This window comes from Gymnodraco acuticeps, unplaced genomic scaffold, assembly GCF_902827175.1.
Source record: "Gymnodraco acuticeps unplaced genomic scaffold, fGymAcu1.1, whole genome shotgun sequence".
Lineage (NCBI taxonomy): Eukaryota > Metazoa > Chordata > Actinopteri > Perciformes > Bathydraconidae > Gymnodraco > Gymnodraco acuticeps.
In genome coordinates, this window is record NW_022990513.1 from 2,464,630 (window position 1) to 2,484,732 (window position 20,103).

At 40.9% G+C, this 20,103-nt stretch overlaps 1 protein-coding gene across 1 annotated transcript in view; it reads right to left on the reverse strand.

Annotated features, from left to right (window-relative positions):
* The window catches only part of LOC117553272 (aminopeptidase Ey), a 152,876-nt gene that overhangs the window by 39,599 nt on the left and 93,174 nt on the right, over window positions 1-20,103 (reverse strand). Inside the window, exons 11-16 of the mRNA XM_034227145.1 lie at window positions 19,798-19,863; window positions 16,425-16,490; window positions 14,435-14,607; window positions 3,454-3,533; window positions 3,181-3,311; window positions 3,002-3,057 (exon numbers count right to left, since the gene is read on the reverse strand). Coding sequence (XP_034083036.1) covers window positions 3,002-3,057; window positions 3,181-3,311; window positions 3,454-3,533; window positions 14,435-14,607; window positions 16,425-16,490; window positions 19,798-19,863 — 572 coding nt within the window. The remainder of the gene's footprint in view (window positions 1-3,001; window positions 3,058-3,180; window positions 3,312-3,453; window positions 3,534-14,434; window positions 14,608-16,424; window positions 16,491-19,797; window positions 19,864-20,103) is intronic.

The window sequence follows — 20,103 nt, forward strand, 5'->3', positions numbered from 1 at the left end:
TGGACTACACCATGTGCTCTGTTTGACAAACCCTGTGATAGTCCTCAAGCTCTGTGATTGGAGAGTGTGCTCCGAGGGTTACGCCGAGCCTCGAACAGCACTTGAAATGGGATGGAACCACGGCAGACTGTCCAAAACTGGATTTGAACGGGTCCACCGCGTCCCCCTCTCCCCCACCCCATCCCCAGAACTACACATGCTGGCTATTCTGTTTCGCAACATGTTCTTTATCTATGGCACGTCTCCATTGTCCATTGTTCCAGGCACGTCCAGCTGGGAAGAGACCAAGGGGTAGACCTAGGACCAGGTGGAGGGATTATATCTCTTCGCTGGCCTGGGAGCGCCTTGGGATCCCCCAGTCAGAGCTGGTTGATGTCGCCAGGGAAAATAAAGTTTGGGGCTCTCTGCTGGAACTGCTACCCCCGCGACCCGACCACGGATAAGCGGAAGAAGATGGATGGATGGATGGACGTCTCTACTGGGAGTTGTAGTTTTAAAAGACGTTTTCGTATTTCCCATAATAAGAAGTTGCCAGTATTAAACTGTGTACATCCCTGGAGGTTTAGGGGATAGGAAACACTCACATTTAAAACATATAATTAATAAATGGGTGAAAATTGCTTGTGCCCATAATGGGCAGCATTAATATATATACACACACACACGCCAGCTAAGGTCAGAAGAGCTTTATTTAACAGCTGGTCTTATGTTTGTGACCCCTGTTGTTAATTGATAACATTACATTAATTGATAAGCCTGAAACATGCACTTGTCAAGGTTCAGAGGCAAATTTTGCAAATATGGCAGTAGCCATCGATCAGCTTAAGATAAGATATACTTTATTGATCCCAAGTTGGAACATTTGCGTTACATCAGCATGTGTAACAGTTGTATGCAGTGGTGTTTATTTGTAAATCATTTAGTATAATCACACAAATTCTGTGTTTTATATTTAACAATTCTGTGTTCTTTATTTATTGATTGTTCAATACCTGACAAGGCCGGAGATGAAATATCTACATACATCTTATAAGAGTATAATACATTATGTATAATATCAGTTAAAATAAGTGCTTCAACATAGTTAACATTGCTGGAGGTATGCACAAATATTGATAGATGTCTTGTAATGCACTATTGAGGAACCTGCGACCCAAGTTTTTCATTCAATGCATAACTACACCATAGTTGTGTAGGCCTATATGATATGTCAATAAACCTTAGAAAATCTTGAAATCTTGAAAGGGATGTGCAAAATAGTCATTATATACAGTCTTTAATTAACTATTAGTAGAGAATAACGAGTAATGAATATACTTTATAGGGATCCTATTAATATCAAATAATAAAAATAATGAAATTCAATAACATGCTTTAACCACTAGGTGTCCCTTTATATCAGCTGTGCACCTTTATGGTGTAAATACAGCCTATCTACCAATTGGATCAAATATAAAAGTCAGCCGAATTAGTGTTGATACTGCAAGGAGACGTATTGTGTGAAAATAAATGTAAGATGTTGTTTAATTGCTGATATATTTATGATCCACGTCACGTTTTCAGTTCCTCATGTTTGTCTATAAGTCTTCTCATCAGGGCTCTATAAATACAGAACTACGGCAGATATGTAATATTTAATGCAGCCGAACCGTGTATTACAATGCCGTTATGTGATGACTTCCAAAGAGAAAAGCAAGCACACTCGGAATAAAGTATTATTTTAAAATGTTTTCGGTCTGTTTCCGGTATTTGTTAATGACGATGTGATGTGAGATGTGAGACTGAAATTGCACAGGGGAAAATAACGTAGGCTATCTTTAGATGCGGATTTTGTCAAACTAATACGTTTGCGCTGTGGACCAACACTATACATTGACGGGGAAGGGGGTAGCAATAAAGATAACACCATTAAGTTACACAACATAACAGAAATAATATCGATAGCAGCGTCCCTAGCAACCACCTTGGTAACAATGAAAACGTTCTATGGACGCAATTTCCTGAAGTAATCTTCGTAATAACTAGCAAACTAAAGATCATGTACATCCACTGCACACATAATCTGAAATAACAACTCATATTTCTCGCATCAAATGACATCAAAACGCATTTTAATGGCCAAACTAACTTTAAAATAGGCATTTTCCACCGAGAATAAAACGAAGTTCGGCCATGTTTTTTTTTTCTGCAGGGAGAAATTTGAAGATCACGTGACAGACGCCAGCCATTGGAATGAATGATGAAAAAAAACGGGTTTGTCAAACAGAGCACATGGTGTAGTCCAAACGATAGCTGGGGATTCTGGGTAGTTTAGGGTAGGGTTTTTCTGCCATCCTTTATTCCGAAAAAATATTTGTTTCTCCGAATCGAAGGGGAAAAATACAAAAGCATTGCACACAATTTAAACCAATCAATGTTGTGTAATTATCAAGGATAATCTGGTGTTTTTTAGTCGATGAGTAGTGCAGATATCACTGTAAAATCAATCGACAGTAAGAGGAATACTTACTTCCGGGTGTACAATTCTCCGTTATCCAATGAGAATGGACGCTCACATTGCCTTTAAGGGCAGCCGACACAAACGAAAACGTCATTACCAGTAGAAATACATTGCTTTTCAAATCCTGCTGTGCAACACGAAAAAAAGGAGAAAATCCTGTTGGTGAACACGAATCAATAGATTAAAAATCGTGTTGGTGAACACGAAATGCCATGAGACTGGGTTGACAGTTACATTAGAAGTAGCTCCACCTTTACCAGCTGTGATAAACATATTTTGCAGCAATCATTATTCTCCAGTAATTTAATATATAATATTATATAATAAGACATTATGCATAGTAAGTATTTGTTGATGCCAATACTTTTGTACTTTTACTAAAGTGAGTTTTAAATGCAGGACTTTTCACTCCTACCAATTTTTACTTGAGTAAAATATGCAAGTACTTATGACCAAGCATTAAACAGTGTTTGAAAACTCCAAGCAGCTGAATTGACATACCTTGCCAAATTGAAAGCATCATCCACAAGCTGGGCCCTGTTAATCACAGGTATAACCTACAGAAAACAGAATATGAAAGACGAATCAATGAAAAGTAAAGAAAAACAACAAGGAAACGAACCAAAGACTCTGACCAACCAAGGAGCTGCATATGACAGAGTAACCTACTGCTGGTGTACCTGGTGCTCTGAGTGCAGCTGGGCCAGGAGGCTCTCCCAGTTTCCATGGTCGTAGTTTACCCGGTAATATCCAGTTACATTGATGTTGGCAAGGAGCCACGAACCGTCTCTCGTCATTTCAAAGTTTACCGCTGAGAAGAAAGGGGAAAAAGTCAACATGTAATAGCTTTAATACAATAGTCATTTAAAAACATTAATAAGGTACGCTGTCCAATAATTTACAGAATTAGGACTGTTATCAGCATTACGTGTTTTTAGCATATTATTACACACCGTGTTTTTCCTTCAGCCACCAGATATCTGTCTGGACTTCACCGCTCTTCATCCACCTGACAGGAATAAGCCACTCATATCTAGGGGAAGCACAATATCACAATATATTTATGATTGAGGCAAGTGAGGGTGGAAGATTAAAAAGTAAGCTAAGAGAAGAACATGTATCAAACCAGCTGTTTTTTTCTAACATCTATGCATTCTGGTTTAAGAATATGTGGGTTTGAGTCACTTAAAGAGGCCCATGCTGGTTTGGGTTTTTGTCACATGGCAATGTAATGTATTTTAAATTGTTTATATATGACAGTTTTTATTTATGTGTTTTAATTCTGAAATGTGGTTTTACTTCCTGCTACATGCCTTTATGATGAAATGTTTGGACTGATTTTAACCCCTTTACTTCGGCCGCATGCTGATTTAGTGGGAATGCTGACACAGCATTCCCACTATCTGTTATGCTACGCACACAATTCTTTATTATTCCGCCGAGTTGTTTTGCGCCTCTTCTTCTCCCACATTGAACATCGTAGAAACTCTGTTCAAACATCAAAACCAGTGGCGGCCGGCCCATAGGAGCGCCGCCCCACCTCTTCCCACATACAAAATAAAAATTTAAAATATATTAAAAAAAATATTTTTTTATTTTATTTTTAATAAACAAGGTAAATATTATATAATTGGTATCAGTAAAATGTATAATCTACAATAAAATCTTGTTTAAAATTGTGTTACGACGATGTCCAAAGTTACTGATAAGTCACATGTTTCCTGCCTGGCCTTGCCCATGTGTCATTACCTTTATATATACAGTATATGGTCATTACCCTCTCTCGTCTGGGCGGTAAGAAAGGAGCCCTCAACCAGTGCAGCAGCAGCCACTAGCAGCTGACTGTTGCTATCTGTAAACTATGATGCCGAAACATAATTTCAGCCAATCAGCGTCGTCAAATCTGATGATCACCGGGCGCCAATGTCAGCGCCCGGTACAGTCTGTGAGTAGTTTGGACACTAGTGACTCGTATCCGGTGGGGTGATGCAGTACGGCAGTAGTTGATGAGGATGGCTTCATGTGCAGGTGGAGTCTCCGGACCTCGGTCCCCGCCCAATTCCGTTAGAGAGCTAATCACCAATCCTTTCGAAAGGAGAAGTTTGATAAACTGTTGCTTAAAGACCTTGGACCGGACCAACCCGATTTGTATATATTGCAGCAAGCTCGTGAAAAAGACAAAACGTATCAACGAGGCTTCTCACGTAGCTGGTATGGATGCAAACAGGTAAATGCTGTCTTTTGTTTTCCCATGCTTGCCCAACAGCCGGGGACAGATACGATCTGTTCAGAAACTAGACAAAAGTTAAACAAGTACAAACCACAGACTGTCTGTGTCATGGAGAATAAAGTCGCTGGTTTATTTATGTCTGTATAGGCCGTTGTTGTGAGTGTGGACGGTCGGAGCATATATAACGTTAGCTTAGCCAAGCTCCATTTAGAAAACATGCATTTTAAAAGGTTTTTCGCCTGCCGTCTGTCTGCAGACTTGTCAAAGCATTAATTCATGGTTTTTACTAACCGGTATCAGTATGTTGTTACTTCGGCATCATTTTGAAATGTGTATTACAATTAAATCACGGTCAAATATGTTCATCTTGTTGTAGTTGTAGCCCCCTTGCCAGCGATTCTCTCTCTAGTTTAGCATACTCAGCCCGACTCAGGCTGGTTGTTCCTGGCCCTAGAACCACGATTTTATGGGGCCAGAAAAACTGTGAATTAGGACCCGCTAGCCGGTATAGGCCAAGTGGAAACGCAACCAAAAATGGGCCCCGCACGGCTCGGCACGCTTAAAGCGAGCTACCCGCTGCAGTGGAAACGCGCCATTACATCACCAGAAGTCCTAATTTAAGGGGTAATTTCTCCCAAAAAAAAATGTTTTACTCACTATATCAACAGCCCCACCAAAAATATTTTCCACCAGCCGCCACTGATCACAACGTTCAGCTTGGTCGGGAATCGATGGCTATTACTTTTCTCATTCATAACTTTCATAATTCCAGAGATACATCCCATAATACATCACATTTTTAACATGGAAGTCAATGGAGAAACTCTTCAGACTTCAACAATCTTCATGCAACTTCAACTGCTAACTGCTCCTTCATACTTCCACTCAGAAACCTCATTCCAACTTTAAAATGTTACACATCTTTCTGACATTATTCGTGTAACACGACTTTTAAATCTGATTCTTACTTTTAGAGATAACATTGTTCAGACCTTGGTAAAGAGGCCTTCTTCAGATTTTACAGTGCTTGATGTCACAGCTAGAGTGGAGGACAGATTTAATTTAGCCTTCATGTTTTCTTTTAAACCTGCCATAATTCCCAAACCCTACATTCCTGAGACATAATTTCTCATGGCAAACGTAGGAAAACATCTCGTAGCTTGAAAGATAAAATAAAATTAAGCAAAATAATTAAACAAAATGCCTCTAGACTCTAGAGGGCATGAAGTGACAAAAACGTTCAACATGTCTCCATTAAACCCCATTGTAAGTTCAGCCTCACCTTTCCCCACCACAGCAGCCAAAAATGCCACATTATTAACCCGAAAGTACACAAAAAGTACACTTCAGATGCTCAAGTTCCTTGACATGGTTCACGCTTTGAAATTTCACCGATATCTGTTACGGTTCTTCAACAAAACGTTCACATGTTACAGGTTTATCTCTCATTCAGAACAATGAAAATGCTCTCCTCTCACTGATTGTTACGAACTCAGACACTTAGGATGTAGGACCCAATTGCACGACCCGGGAGACAGAGGTAAAGTATTTGTAAGATACTTTATTTTTCAAATACAGCATTGAACAACAAAAAAGGTAACTATCAAATCTATAACCGAGATGACAAATAGAGAACAAAATCTGAAAGCGCTCACGTAGTGAGGAATCAAACTTTTTCAAGAGCACAAGGAGCATAGACCTGACCATAGCAAGAGACAATACGAACTGACACTGAACACTGGGAGATAGGGGAATTTAAGCACATGATAATAAGACACAGGTGGGAACAATCAGGGGCGGGGCTGACGCTGATGAGCACAGGAGACACACAAGGGGTGGACAATCAGAAGCCTGGAATGAGAGGTAAATGGTGAGTGACAAAACAAACATAAAAATGAACCTCTCTAGCATTTCTGTCGGTGCACAACAGTACCCCCCCCCCCCCCTCTAGGGCCGACTCCTGATGGCCCAGGCTGATTGTACAAATCGTGGATAAGAGTCTTGTCCACGATAAATGAAGCAGCTACCAAGCTTCTAGCCTCAGGACCGTAACCCTCCCAGTCTACCAGGAATTGCTTCCCCCTCCCCCTATTACGGACCTCCAGGAGCTTACAGACCTTGTAAACCTCACCCCCTTCAAAGAACTGGGGCGGTGGAGGGGGCTTGGAGGAGGGAACAAGTGTGCTCTCACACACTGGCTTGATCTTACTGACGTGAAACGTCGGATGCACTCTCATAGTCCTGGGGAGTTGCAAGCGTACAGAGACCGGGTTGATGACTCTGGACACCGGGAAAGGACCCACAAATCTCGGAGCCAGTTTCTTTGAGGCGACATGGAGTGGTAAGTCCTTAGTGGAAAGCCAAACCTTTTGGCCTGGTCTGTAGGAGAGAGCGACCCTGCGATGGACGTCTGCAACAGCCTTCATCCGAGCTGAACTTCGGAGAAGAGACTGACGAGCACCAGCCCAAACTCAGCGACAACGTCTGATCATGGCATGAGCCGATGGAACCATCACCTCTTTCTCGTTGTTAGGGAAAAGCGGAGGCTGGAAACCATTGACACAATGGAATGGAGAGAGACCTGTGGCTGCCGTAGGAAGAGTATTGTGGGCAAACTCGACCCATGTGAGGTGGTCACTCCAGGTGGTCTGTTTCCGGGAGACGAGACAACGTAGCGTAGTCTCTAGTTCTTGGTTCAGACGCTCCGACTGTCCATTTGACTGAGGGTGATATCCTGATGACAAGCTGACGGTGGCACCTATGAGTCGACAAAACTCCTTCCAGAAAACGGAAATGAATTGTGGACCCCTGTCGGAAACAATGTCATCAGGGAATCCATGGATCCTGAATACGTGATTCATCATGACCTCTGCGGTGACTTTGGCAGAGGGAAGCTTGGTCAATGGGATGAAGTGAGCCATCTTTGAAAATCGATCCACCACTGTTAGAACTGTAGTCTTGCCTCTGGATGAAGGAAATCCTGTCACAAAATCCATCGAGATGTGTGACCAAGGACGTTGGGGAATCGGCTGCGGCAAGCCCATCTTGACTTGAGACGAGGTCTTATTACACGCACACACCGGACAAGCCGCTACATACTCCGACACATCCTTCCTCATGGCTGGCCACCAGAAACATTGAATCCTGAAAATTGTCCTTGTTACTCCCGGATGGCACGAAAGCACAGATTAGTGAGCCCAGTGGATGACCTTGGAGCGAAGAGCCTCAGGAACAAACAGCAGATTGTTGGGACACTCGCTAGGTGCTGGATTCATGACATTCGCCTTTTTAACGTCCGACTCCACCTGCCAGGAAAAGGCTCCGATCACACGGTTAAGTGGAATGATGGTCTTGGGCTCTACGGCAAGTGGTTCTGGATCGTAAAGACGAGACAAAGCATCAGGGTTTTGATTCTGAGACCCGGGACGAAAAGAGAGTGTGAAGTTGAACCTACTAAAGAATAGTGTCCACCTGGCCTGACGGGAGTTGAGACGCTTAACCTTTCTTATATATTCCAGATTTTTGTGATCTGTCCAGACTAAAAACGGCTGCTCTGCCCCCTCTAGCCAGTGTCTCCATTCCTCGAGGGCAGCTTTTACAGCTAACAGTTCCTTGTTTCCCACGTCATAATTCTGCTCTGCTGTTGTCAACATTACATGTCTCTTATTTAGCACAGAGTATGATATCCGTGACATATGGATCTGAACAAAGTTCCGCTGTACATCCAGCGTACTGTATCTGACTTTATTTCACATGAGCTCCAGTGTGGAAACCCACTGCACCCCCTGGTGGATCAATGATCCATTGCAGCTGGCTTCATTATAAAATTACATTTATTTATCACGGGGGAGGTCTCAAGTCAAGCTGGAGGTTTTCCCTTGAGCGAGGGCAGATCACGTACCAATCACGGCCCTCGCGTTTCAAACTGTCCGAAATTAGGTGCTACATCTGTAAAGCTAATTCTCCAGAAGATTCTGCAAAACCTGGCGGACATGGTTAACATGAGATTTAGCGTCTGGGGAGAAAATCAGAATATCATCCAGATACACAAACACTGAAAATTACAAAAGCTTGAAACACAGCCGGTGCATTGCATAGTCCAAAAGGCATTACTAGGTACTCATAGTGACCACTTCGAGTGTTGAATCCTGTCTTCCACTCATCCCCTTTTCTTATTCTAACCAAGTGATATGCATTTGTTAAATCTAGCTTGGTGAATATCTTGGCAGTTTGAAGCAGTTCAAAAGCAGATGACATGAGTGGCAGAGGATAGCGGTTCTTCACCGTAATGTCATTTAGTGGACTGTAGTCTATGCAAGGTCTCAGAGACCCGTCTTTCTTTCCCACAAAGAAAAATCCCGCTCCGGCTGGAGAAGATGAAGGACGGACAATCCCTGATTTGAGTGAAGAGGAGATGTATTCGTCCATTGCTGCTCTCTCAGGTCTCGAAATCGAGTAAAGTCTCCCCTTGGGAATGGGGGCTCCCGGTAAGAGATCAATGGGACAGTCAAAATCTCGGTGAGGAGGTAGCGACAGGGCTTTGGACTTGTTAAACGCTTCCTTTAAATCATGGTAATAGGGAGGTACCTTCTGTAGATCAGGATAGTCAGGGTGATCAATAATGATTCTACTAGAGTCTGTTGGTGCATTAACAGGTTGTGAAAGTTTACACCTGCCAATACAATCCTCTCCCCATTCCTTAATTCTCCCTGAACGCCAGTCAATGTGAGGATTGTGGGTCTTCAGCCATGGAAACTCCAAAATAATCGGGTGCTGAGCCGACTCGAAAATATGAAATTGCATGTTCTCTGTATGGTCCTTATTCACAGTAATCTGAATGGGCTCAGTGCAATGGGTAACTGTGAACAACAAGCGGCCGTCTAAGGCACTGGCATTAACAGGCTGAGATAGCAGACCAGTCTTTATGTCTAGCTGATTGACTATGCCCCAGTCCATAAGGCTTTCGTCAGCCCCTGAGTCTATTAACACACCCTGGTCAATGGCCTGATTGTTAATAAAAATGTTTACCTGAGTAACAGGTCGAGGAGGGAAGTATACGGGAAACTTGCTCACCAGCGCCCTCCTTTTGACTGGTGAGCTCAATCTTTTCCCGGGCATGAAGCGAGTTGATGATCCAGCTGGCCGCAGTAGAAACAGCAACCCTCGCGTCTACGGTGCTGCCTCTACTCCAGAGAAAGCCTGGTTCTTCCCAGCTTGATGGGTTCACCGGAGTCATTCGGAAGTGTAGTCCTCCGACGGTCCGATAACATGGGCTGGAAATCCTCAGCTGGCGGTGCGACCCTCCGAGACGAATCCTGGAAGCTGGGAACAACATCTCTGTTGCGTCGACGCTCCCTTTCTCTTTCCCGAAGACGGTTATCGATCCGGATGGCCACAGTGATGAGGGATTCCAGATCCCGGGGTGTCTCCAATGGAGCCAGCTGGTCCTTTATCGGTTCCGAAAGTCCCGCCATGAAGGCGTCACGAAGAGCCGGAACATTCCATCCGCTGTCCGCTGCTGCTGTACGAAACTCGATGGCATAATTAAACACCTTACGGTTGAGCTGACGTATTTGAAACAGTCTTCTGCTGGCCTCTGTAGCAGGCGATGAGTGGTCAAAAATGCGACTAATAGTCTCTATGAAACCGGCCAATGAGTAACATAGTTCGGTTTCTCTAGACCATTCTGCAGTAGCCCAGGCTGCAGCTCTTCCCGTTAAGTGAGACACGATAAACGCCACTTTACCATGGTCAGATGAAAAAGCTCCTGGGTTGTGTTGAAAATGCAGATTGCACTGTACCAGAAAGGCTCTGCAATTCGAGGAGTCTCCGGAAAATCTCTCCGGAAGAGCCAGCCGTAAAGGGGAAGAAACAGCCTGATTTGGGTAAACTGTGTCAGCTGGAGTATCGACAGGCAACCTCTCAGCTGTGGATGACGTCACCGGAAGAACAGTCTGTTGGTGAGTGAAAAAATGATTCATTTGGGCAACCAGTTGTTGCATCTGGGAAGAGATGTTTTCTTGATAATATGCCTGGCGTCCTTCCAGCTCTTTCCTTTCCTGGGCAGCTATGCCCAGCTGTTCCTCATGGTGATAAATCCTCACGTCTTGTGCTGACAGGGCGGCGTGAAGCGTTCTTGGGTCGGCTGGGTCCATAATGGTCAGTTCGTTCTGTTACGAACTCAGACACTTAGGATGTAGGACCCAATTTCACGACCCGGGAGACAGAGGTAAAGTATTTGTAAGATACTTTATTTTACAAATACAGCATTGAACAACAAAAAAGGTAACTATCAAATCTCTAGCCGAGATGACAAAAAATAGAGAACAAAAAATAAAAACGCTCACGTAGTGAGGAATCAAACTTTTTCAAGAGCACAAGGAGCATAGACCTGACCATAGCAAGAGACAATACGAACTGACGAGGAACACTGGGAGATAGGGGAATTTAGGCACATGATAATAAGACGCAGGTGGGAACAATCAGGGGCGGGGCTGACGCTGATGAGCACAGGAGACACACAAGGGGTGGACAATCAGAAGCCTGGAATGAGAGGTAAATGGTGAGTGACAAAACAAACATAAAAATGAACCTCTCTAGCATTTCTGTCGTTGCACAACACTGATCACCATGGAAACCTTTGATCTCTGGACACGTCGTTAGCTCAAATATAAACACCTGTGTCATGGAACACGATGATGTCATCACTCCAATTGACATAATTAGAGCAGCAGACTAATGACGTGGTCACTGGAGTTTAACAGACTGTCTCAGCCTATTCTTTTCCGTCTGATGGAGACTTCATACTGACTTCAACATGTTCCACATATTTTAGACATTATTGGTGACGTATGCTTTTAGTTCTAAAGTGTTCAGTTCAAATATTCTGCTGCTTTTTCATGCATTTAGACTTTTATGTTCTTGTTCTCATTTCACATTCAAGTCCCCTCTATTCATGAACCCTTTAAAGTACTCAGCCACACCACTTACGTATATACCAGGTGCGACTGTTGCTATGTCAGTTAATCTTTCAAATACAAGGTTGCTTGTTTGATTCAAGCTCTTGTAGTCAATATGTCAAGGTATTTATCCCTAACATTATATCAGCTAACTAATGACACACACCAGAGATGTTCACAAGTCTTTTTTTGCAAGTCCAAGTCAAGTCTCAAGTGTTTGTGGGGTGAGACTTGATCAAGTCTCAAGTCTTTGGTCACGAGTCCAAGTCAAGTCTCAAGTCTTTGGTCACGAGTCCAAGTCAAGTCTCAAGTCTTTGTGGGGTGAGACTTGATAAAGTCTCAAGTCTTTGGTCACGAGTCCAAGTCAAGTCTCAAGTCTCTAAAAAATAAAAGTCTCATGTCTCTTCTGGTTGTAATAAGCCTTCTATTGTCTGCTGCTATCCAGTCTGTTAAGAATACTGCACAGCTATATCTAAGAAATTCAAAGCATTTACTGTATTATTATCACTCCTATATCTATTAGCATACAGTATCAGTACTGATTAGTTGTTTGTTATATGATCACTTTAAACAGGCTATTGCAATGCAATATGAGGAAAAACATCACACTTTAGCTACATGCAAACAACTTATAAGCAAAACACTTCAGAATCAGAAATCAGTATCACAAATACTTTATTAATCCCCCGCAGGGAAACTGTGTTAAAAGTACTTCAAAGTAAACATTTGTTCTGTGCCATTTGCAACTAAAAAACTATTGCTGCAATATTATCTGAAATATACTGAACTGGTGATATTAAAACATGACCTGTTCCAAAAGAGATATCTACCATTAACACCATTTACCAGCCAAATGCTGGTAAATCATGCAAGTGGCTGGTACTGTATGTTGCACGCACCAGCCACAAATAACAATGGCAATCTATTGAGTGGCTGGTAACATTTCAACATTCACTAGGCTAGCCATTTGGCCAGTGGACAAACATGTTAAAATGTGACCTCTGCAACCGTATTGTTTAATTACACTGGGTCTCTAATGACATCTTTTAAGTCTACTATAAATAAACATATTCCTCTATCCTCTCACTCAAACCCAGTGTAATGGTAACCTGATAAACCTGTAACATTAACGTTACGTGGTCAACAATAAACCTGTAACCTGCCTATAAACCGACAGATGTATTTATGTATGTAACTATGTATTTTTCTACGTTTAACGTTAGCCAGTAGATGGTGGCAGCGGAACGTAATGATTAACGTTACCGACCTTTTTTATGTCATGTCAAGAGTTGGATGTCAACGCCACTCAACGCAAACAAGTGTGACAAGCAAACATTCACTCATCTTTTCAAATATTCAGTTACAAAGCTAGTAGCAAGCTAAGTTAACATTACATAGCTGATGCTGAGCTAAACATGTTTGCTAACCGTCCATATGCGTTAATGTGACTGACCTCTCCGGGTGAGTTTTCAAGTGCCTGATGACATTTGACGTTGTTGCACCAGCATCCTTGATTTTAATATTGCAGACTTTGCAGTGTGCGCTCCTTTTGTTGGTGCCGCCGGCGTTTTGTTCGAAGTTTTTAATAGTTGAACCTAATTACAAGCGGTACAGCTGCAGGTGTGCCGCCGGTCGCCATGGTGTTACCATGATGTTAATGTTAAAGGTGGGGTAGGTAAGTTTGAGAAACCGGCTCGAGATACACTTTTTGTTATATTCCATGGAATGCTCTTAACATCCCGATAGCCGGCCCGGCTAAAGTAACTGGATGGCCTACCTGCCTGTCAGCCTTCCATCGGGGCACAAACTTATCTCGTGCCCTCATTGGTCATGTGCGCGTTCGTGTGTGTTGGAGGAGGGGCTCTGTGAGGAAGTGGCAGATTTTCTTCGGTTGTGTATTTTCAAATTCTAGCGATCTCGAGCCGGTTTCTCAAACTTACCTACCCCACCTTTAATACGCGAAAAATAGAAAACACAATGATTGTTCACGAGTCCCAAAACACGAGTCCAAGTCAAGTCCGAAGTCTTTTGAGCAGGAGTCCAAGTCAAGTCTGAAGTCTCTGTGTGTGCGACTTAAGTGCGACTCGAGTCCGAGTCACAGACTCGAGTCCCCATCTCTGACACACACTCAGAGGATCTTTATAAATGTTTTAAGTATTGCACGTCTTTAAACATGACTCTTATAAATCACTTGTAAAACCAGCGATGCACTACAGTGTCAGCTTTTCTAAAATAGAAACTTCAATGTTCACATCTTTCTAAATGATTGTACTTTTCAATGACCTACAAATAATCCTAATAATAGTCCCATTTTCAATCTTCCAACTGTTCATATTTTTTGGTCAATTAACAAACCTGTTACAAATGTGTTGTTCAACAAATAATGACAGTTCCTATTGGCTTGCACTCCAACACATTGCACCTGATAGGCTATGGGGCGGGACATTTCATAGCGGCTGACCAATCACAACAGAGGCGGCCAGCGAACCAATCAGAGCAGACTGGGCTCTGGTTTCAGACAGAGGGTGAAAAGAGGTGCTGCAACACAGGCAGTATGAGAAAAATAAAGAGCTTTTTGAACATTAAAGCATGGAGACATGTCACAGTAGAACCAATACAAATCTAATACGATTTTTAAAATGAGTTTGTATGTATAACTCAAGTAACTCAAGAGGGGGAATACAACTATTAAGGGAGGATACTCTGTGCAGATAGTTTGCAGTAAAATTGTGTAGTGTTACAAACTTGTAAGGTGATTGGACCATGTTGTTAGACTCTGGATCCAGCAGGAAGTGCTTCTGGGATACCTTTCCTGTAACAGTATCTATGGTAACCACAGGGAAGCCCATCTGCAGCACCCAGCGGTTCATGATGTCAGAAACTGGATGAGGAAGTGGAACATCATTGGCGCTCACTGCCTGTTGACAAAAGTGACAGGAAGCACCTATCTGTATTTATGTTATTTTGACAAGAAAACAAGTTTAAACATGGTGGGTTGGTGGTTGTAATCCTTCTGTTAAACCCCGAGCCTGTTTTTCAGGTTTCAGGCTCGAAAATGACATTCCCAGAACAAATGACCATATCTTCCCTTCTAAAAGGGTTAAATTAATAATCTTTTTTCTCAAAGTAATGATAAACCTGTGAGTTGGATGTAGAAAAGTCAGAATAAATATAGATGTTTTTTATTTTAAAGAAAATTCAGATTGAACATGGTAAAAAACTGTAAATTATAGTGTCCGTCCAACAAATATTTTGTACTTATAGTGAAAATTAAACTTGGATGATGGGTTAGTAGACTAAAAGCTTTAGGAATCCAAAGTACAACATATAATAAGTACCTTGTATCAAGATTGATGCGAAACAAGTGATATTTGACCTTTTTAGACAGATTTAGCCAATTTGGGGCCATTTGGGTGGATTTTCCATATCTCTGGCCCCCCTGGCTGGATTTTGACATGTGACATCTCTTTCTGACCGTCAGAGCCAATGGAATCGAGGGGAACTCCCACCTAGTCCTTATTTGGTAATGTGTGTGTGATAGACTGCTGCATTGCCAAGACCGGAAGCAGCAGCCATGGTGCTAATGGTAGCTACCATTAGCAGCTAACGTTTGCTCTGCGATTTTTACATAAAAATGGAATTATGGATTATAAATGAAATAATTGTTTTATACAGAGACGTTAAAAACCTATGGATTAATCGATTCAGCCGCATTTTTTCTCGTTTTAATGCCATTGAACACGTCTTATGATCAGATTGACAGCTACGGTGAGACGATCTCCCTAGAAGCTCCGTAAAGGTACGTGTTGTGATGTCTGTGTTTGCTTCCCCTGTCGCGAGTTCGGATCACTCAGTGATGATACTATATAGCTAAATAATCTGTGGAACCTCAGCTTTAATCGGATATCTTGTATGTGTAGCTGCGATAAGTAATAAGGGTACTTTTATCTTGAGTTCTGTGCCAATGTCCGTTAGCATTTTTCGCTAAGGGGTCATTTATATGCTTCTTATGAGACTTGTGTTTTGTTTTGGTAAAAATGGTTTGTATCGTCAGTTAGCTGAGATTATTCCCGTTAATCTGGTATAACACATTAATAGGTTCTTAAATATTAAGATCCCCTGAGACACAGTGTCACGACGACGGGGACCTTGGGGTTTAACAGGTTAACAAATGATAATACATTTTCAACACTACCATGTTTCTAGTTGAAGGTGTATATAATAAATAAATGTCAGATACAACACACTGTCAGAACATTATACCATTAACTAGTTGGGCTCTATTTTCCTGAAAAGGGTGGAAACACAAGCAACATCAACATCTCCCAGCACAAATGCACAATATTACTGAAAGATTTTGGTGACTACAGAAGTTATAATAAATACAGCATTATTTAAAAGAGCAATACAGAATTGGAAGAGTATGGTGTGTAGGCTCTCCACAAAAAGTTTCTTGAGATAACTTCTGTTGTGATCCAGTGCTTTATAAATAAACGTTAACTTGACATGAGAATGTGAAGGCAGGAATAAAGGATGTGTGTTCTTCTTTCTAAACTCCATTAACACCTGTGGTCAGACTCAAATATAAACAACCAAAGCTTAATGTCTTCCCTAAACCAGTGCTCAGAAATATTTAAATAAATCACCACAATTTGCAATTGCAGCTTGATTTAGTTAACAATATGTACACTTAGGAATATATTTTCAGGAAATAAAATAAAAACTGCAATCTTACCAATTGTAGGTGGTGCCACAGGTCACTCCCCACTGTGTTACTGTAGGAAAATTGTTTGAGGTATGTCTGAATATAAAATAAAAACAATCATCCTGTCAGTTAGTTGTTCCCTGTTAGTGAATACAGATGTAGCACCTCATTTCAGACTCCAGCTTACAGCTTCCTGCCTACGACCTGCCTAAGACCAGTATCGAGGAATGTTAAGCCATCCCACTATTTTCCAAGAGGGCCTTGCCATATTTTAAATTTCAGGTTTTAACCAGGAGATGGCGCTTCATTCACAAATACAGAAAGACAAGTTTCATGGACTTTCAGTTGTGTTTCGAACAGCATTTGAACACATCAATATTTTAGATCAACTAAAGTATATCTAATCTTGTAATTCAATAATATATAGTCTTTATATATTAAATATATTAAAATAAAGTCTTTATATATTAAATAATAATCAATACATACAACTATTTTTTAAATCAATAAAAACACTTTCTAAATCCATAAAAGCATTTATTTCTTCTTTCTTTCAGTCTTTATTTCGAACAGATTAAAAAATAACAAATAACAAATGTGAAAAACAGAATACCGTATTGTTATAATACAGTATGTATCCACATTCATGGTAATATTTGTATATTCAACAAAAAAACAAAACATTTCTTCATATTAATAATAATAATAAATAATATGTGTCCGAAAGAGAGTAGGAGAAAGCACATGCTTATTAATTCCCACCCCTTACTTGATCAATGATTGTCCTTTAAATCATTATGCAAGTTATTCCTACATTTTTACATTTATACATACATATACAATAATTTCTCATCTTCAATCACCTTTCTTCATTCTCATATTTTTCCAAAAAAGTGTTTCTGTACATCCTTTTAAACTGAATGATGCTTGTGCTTTGTTTGAACTCCTGCTCCAAACCATTCCATACAATCACCCCACAGATTGTTAAACTCATACTTCTCAGAGTTGTTCTGACCTTGAGTTGTTTCAAATGTAGATTTCCTCTCAAATGATACCCACCCTCTCTGTCTACAAACAATGTTTTTAATTTCCTAGGAAGTAGATTATGTCTGGCTCTGTACATGATTTGTGCCGTTTTAAATTTAACCAGATCAATTAACTTCAATATGTGTGACTTCAAAAATAATACATTAGTGTGTTCAAGATATCCAACATTATTGATAACTCTTATAGCCCTTTTTTGTAATGTGCATAACGGCTGTAGGTTGGTTTTGTACGTGTTTCCCCAGATCTCCACACAGTAAATCAGATATGGCAATATTAGTGTGTTTATGAGTATGCAATGAGTTTCAATTAATTAATATTGGGAGTCATGTCGTTACTTTGTTGAGAATGTGGCCATGTAATAAGCGGGATAATTTGCAGCGACTTGTTCCTTATGGGGAAAATAACACCCTTCATCCAGATCAAGATCCCTCCGCTACGCGTTGGGATCCTGATCTGCCGACGAGGCTCCATTAAAATATAAATATTTGTAATTGTATTAAAAATAATAATGTAAATGTTTACATTACACTTCTTTATATGCTCATACTTTTACCTTTACAATCGTTTGCTTTAATATGCAGTATATTTTTGTGTTTGCTTCCTCCTGCTCCCTTTCGGACACATACTGTATGATTTATTATTATTATTAATATGAAGATATTATTAAGACAAGATAAGATAAGATGTTACTTTATTGATTGAACATTTTAGTTTAGAATGTGCTGTCCCACGGTAATTCAGAAGGCTCACAGGTCACATTCCGACCATTATTTAAAACAATAGGTGCTTTCACACCGTCTACAGTTTGATTTGTATAGAGGGAGCTGTGTGGCTGAATGGCCAGCGATTAGGTGTGGCGCATTTATCATAGGTGATCAGAGCTAACTGCCTGCCGTCAGATTTCATTTAAAAAACAGGTCTGATTTTAAGACTATTTCTGCGCTCATAAAGAATGATAAGAATAAGAATAATGCGTATTGAACTGGTTTAATTCATCAGTGAGTTTATTTAACACTAGAACCGCCAATCGGGTCAATTTGTGTGATGTGTGTTGTGTGTGTGCAATGTAACTTTTTTTCAATAAAATATTAAAGTCTCCCAGTCCGTGACTTTTCCTGAAAGTGTGTTATGTAGCACCCTATGTTGTTAAAAATTGCATTCTAATAGCGGGAGTTGACGGTGTTAGGTAGGCCTATACAAAAACCTCTGGCGGTTCTAGTGTTAAGGTAATTAGGTACAGTAGAAGCCCTTTTTATCAGTAACGATTTTAGCAGTTGAACATAAAAGTCAACTAACTGAGGGTCACTTGCAATGACAGTGTTGTGTCTAACTGTAAGCTTGTCACTCAGAGTAACCTACAGTTAATTTAGCTGCTGGAGAAGAAAGATCAGGGGGGGGGGGGGGGGGAGAGAGCTGTGTAAATACACAGCTGAGAGCTGCCGTTTCATTCAGACTGTTTAAAAAACGGTAACAACGGACTATTTTTCTTAGCGGATGCATGTCAATTTAAATCAATACATACAACTATTTTTTATATCAATAAAAACATTTTCTAAATCCATAAAAGCATTTCAATTAATATTGGGAGTCATGTCGTTACTTTGTTGAGAATGTGGCCATGTAATAAGCGGGATAATTTGCAGCGACTTGTTTCTTATGGGGAAAATAACACCCTTCATGCAGATCAAGATCCCTCCGCTACGCGTTGGGATCCTGATCTGCCGACGAGGCCCCATTAAAATATAAATATTTTTAGTGAATTACTGAGTTTAGGCACGTTAATAACGTTTTAATGAAGTTGAATACAGTATATTCATATACGATTTCATGTCAATTCGGCGAACATAAACATAAATGATCGTGGTGAAGATGATGATTAAATTAGGATTAAAAATCGAGAGCCGGGCTGCATTTCCTCCCGTTCGTTTTTTTCGACTAAACAACATTATTTTGTTAAATAACAACACGGTGATGTTTTGTAAATGATTACATGTCTCTTATTTAGCACAGAGTATGATATCCGTGACATATGGATCTTAACAAAGTTCCCCTGTACATCCAGCGTACTGTATCTGACTTTATTTCACATGAGCTCCAGTGTGGAACCCCACTGCACCCCCTGGTGGATCAATGATCCATTGCAGCTGGCTTCATAATAATTACATTTATTTATCACGGGGGAGGTCTCAAGTCAAGCTGGAGGTTTTCCCTTGAGCGAGGGCAGATCACGTGCCAATCACGGCCCTCACGTTTCAAACTGTCTGAAATGATGCGCTACATCTGTATGTACAGTAATTAATCACGACATAAAATGTGTGTATGATGCTTTTAAGCAAACAGAAACAAAGGAGCATACACTGAGTCCCTGGACAAAGACCGGCTCTGAGAGGAAATCAGACAACATCCTCAACACTGCTGCACCCTGAGGACACACACATAGGACACACACACAGGACACACTGTCAGTCTCTCTGTCAATCAATGAGCTTACACCAGCTTTCAATTTGACTGGGGGGGCCGTGCTGGGGCCGGTTATTCAGTGAGAGGCACATTTAATGCTGGAAAAAAGGAGACAAAGTCAGTGTTCAAGATTTTAACTTTTCAGCTCAGTACAAAGACATCAAATACCATTATTGGTTATTGTTTTAAAAACTGAATTTGT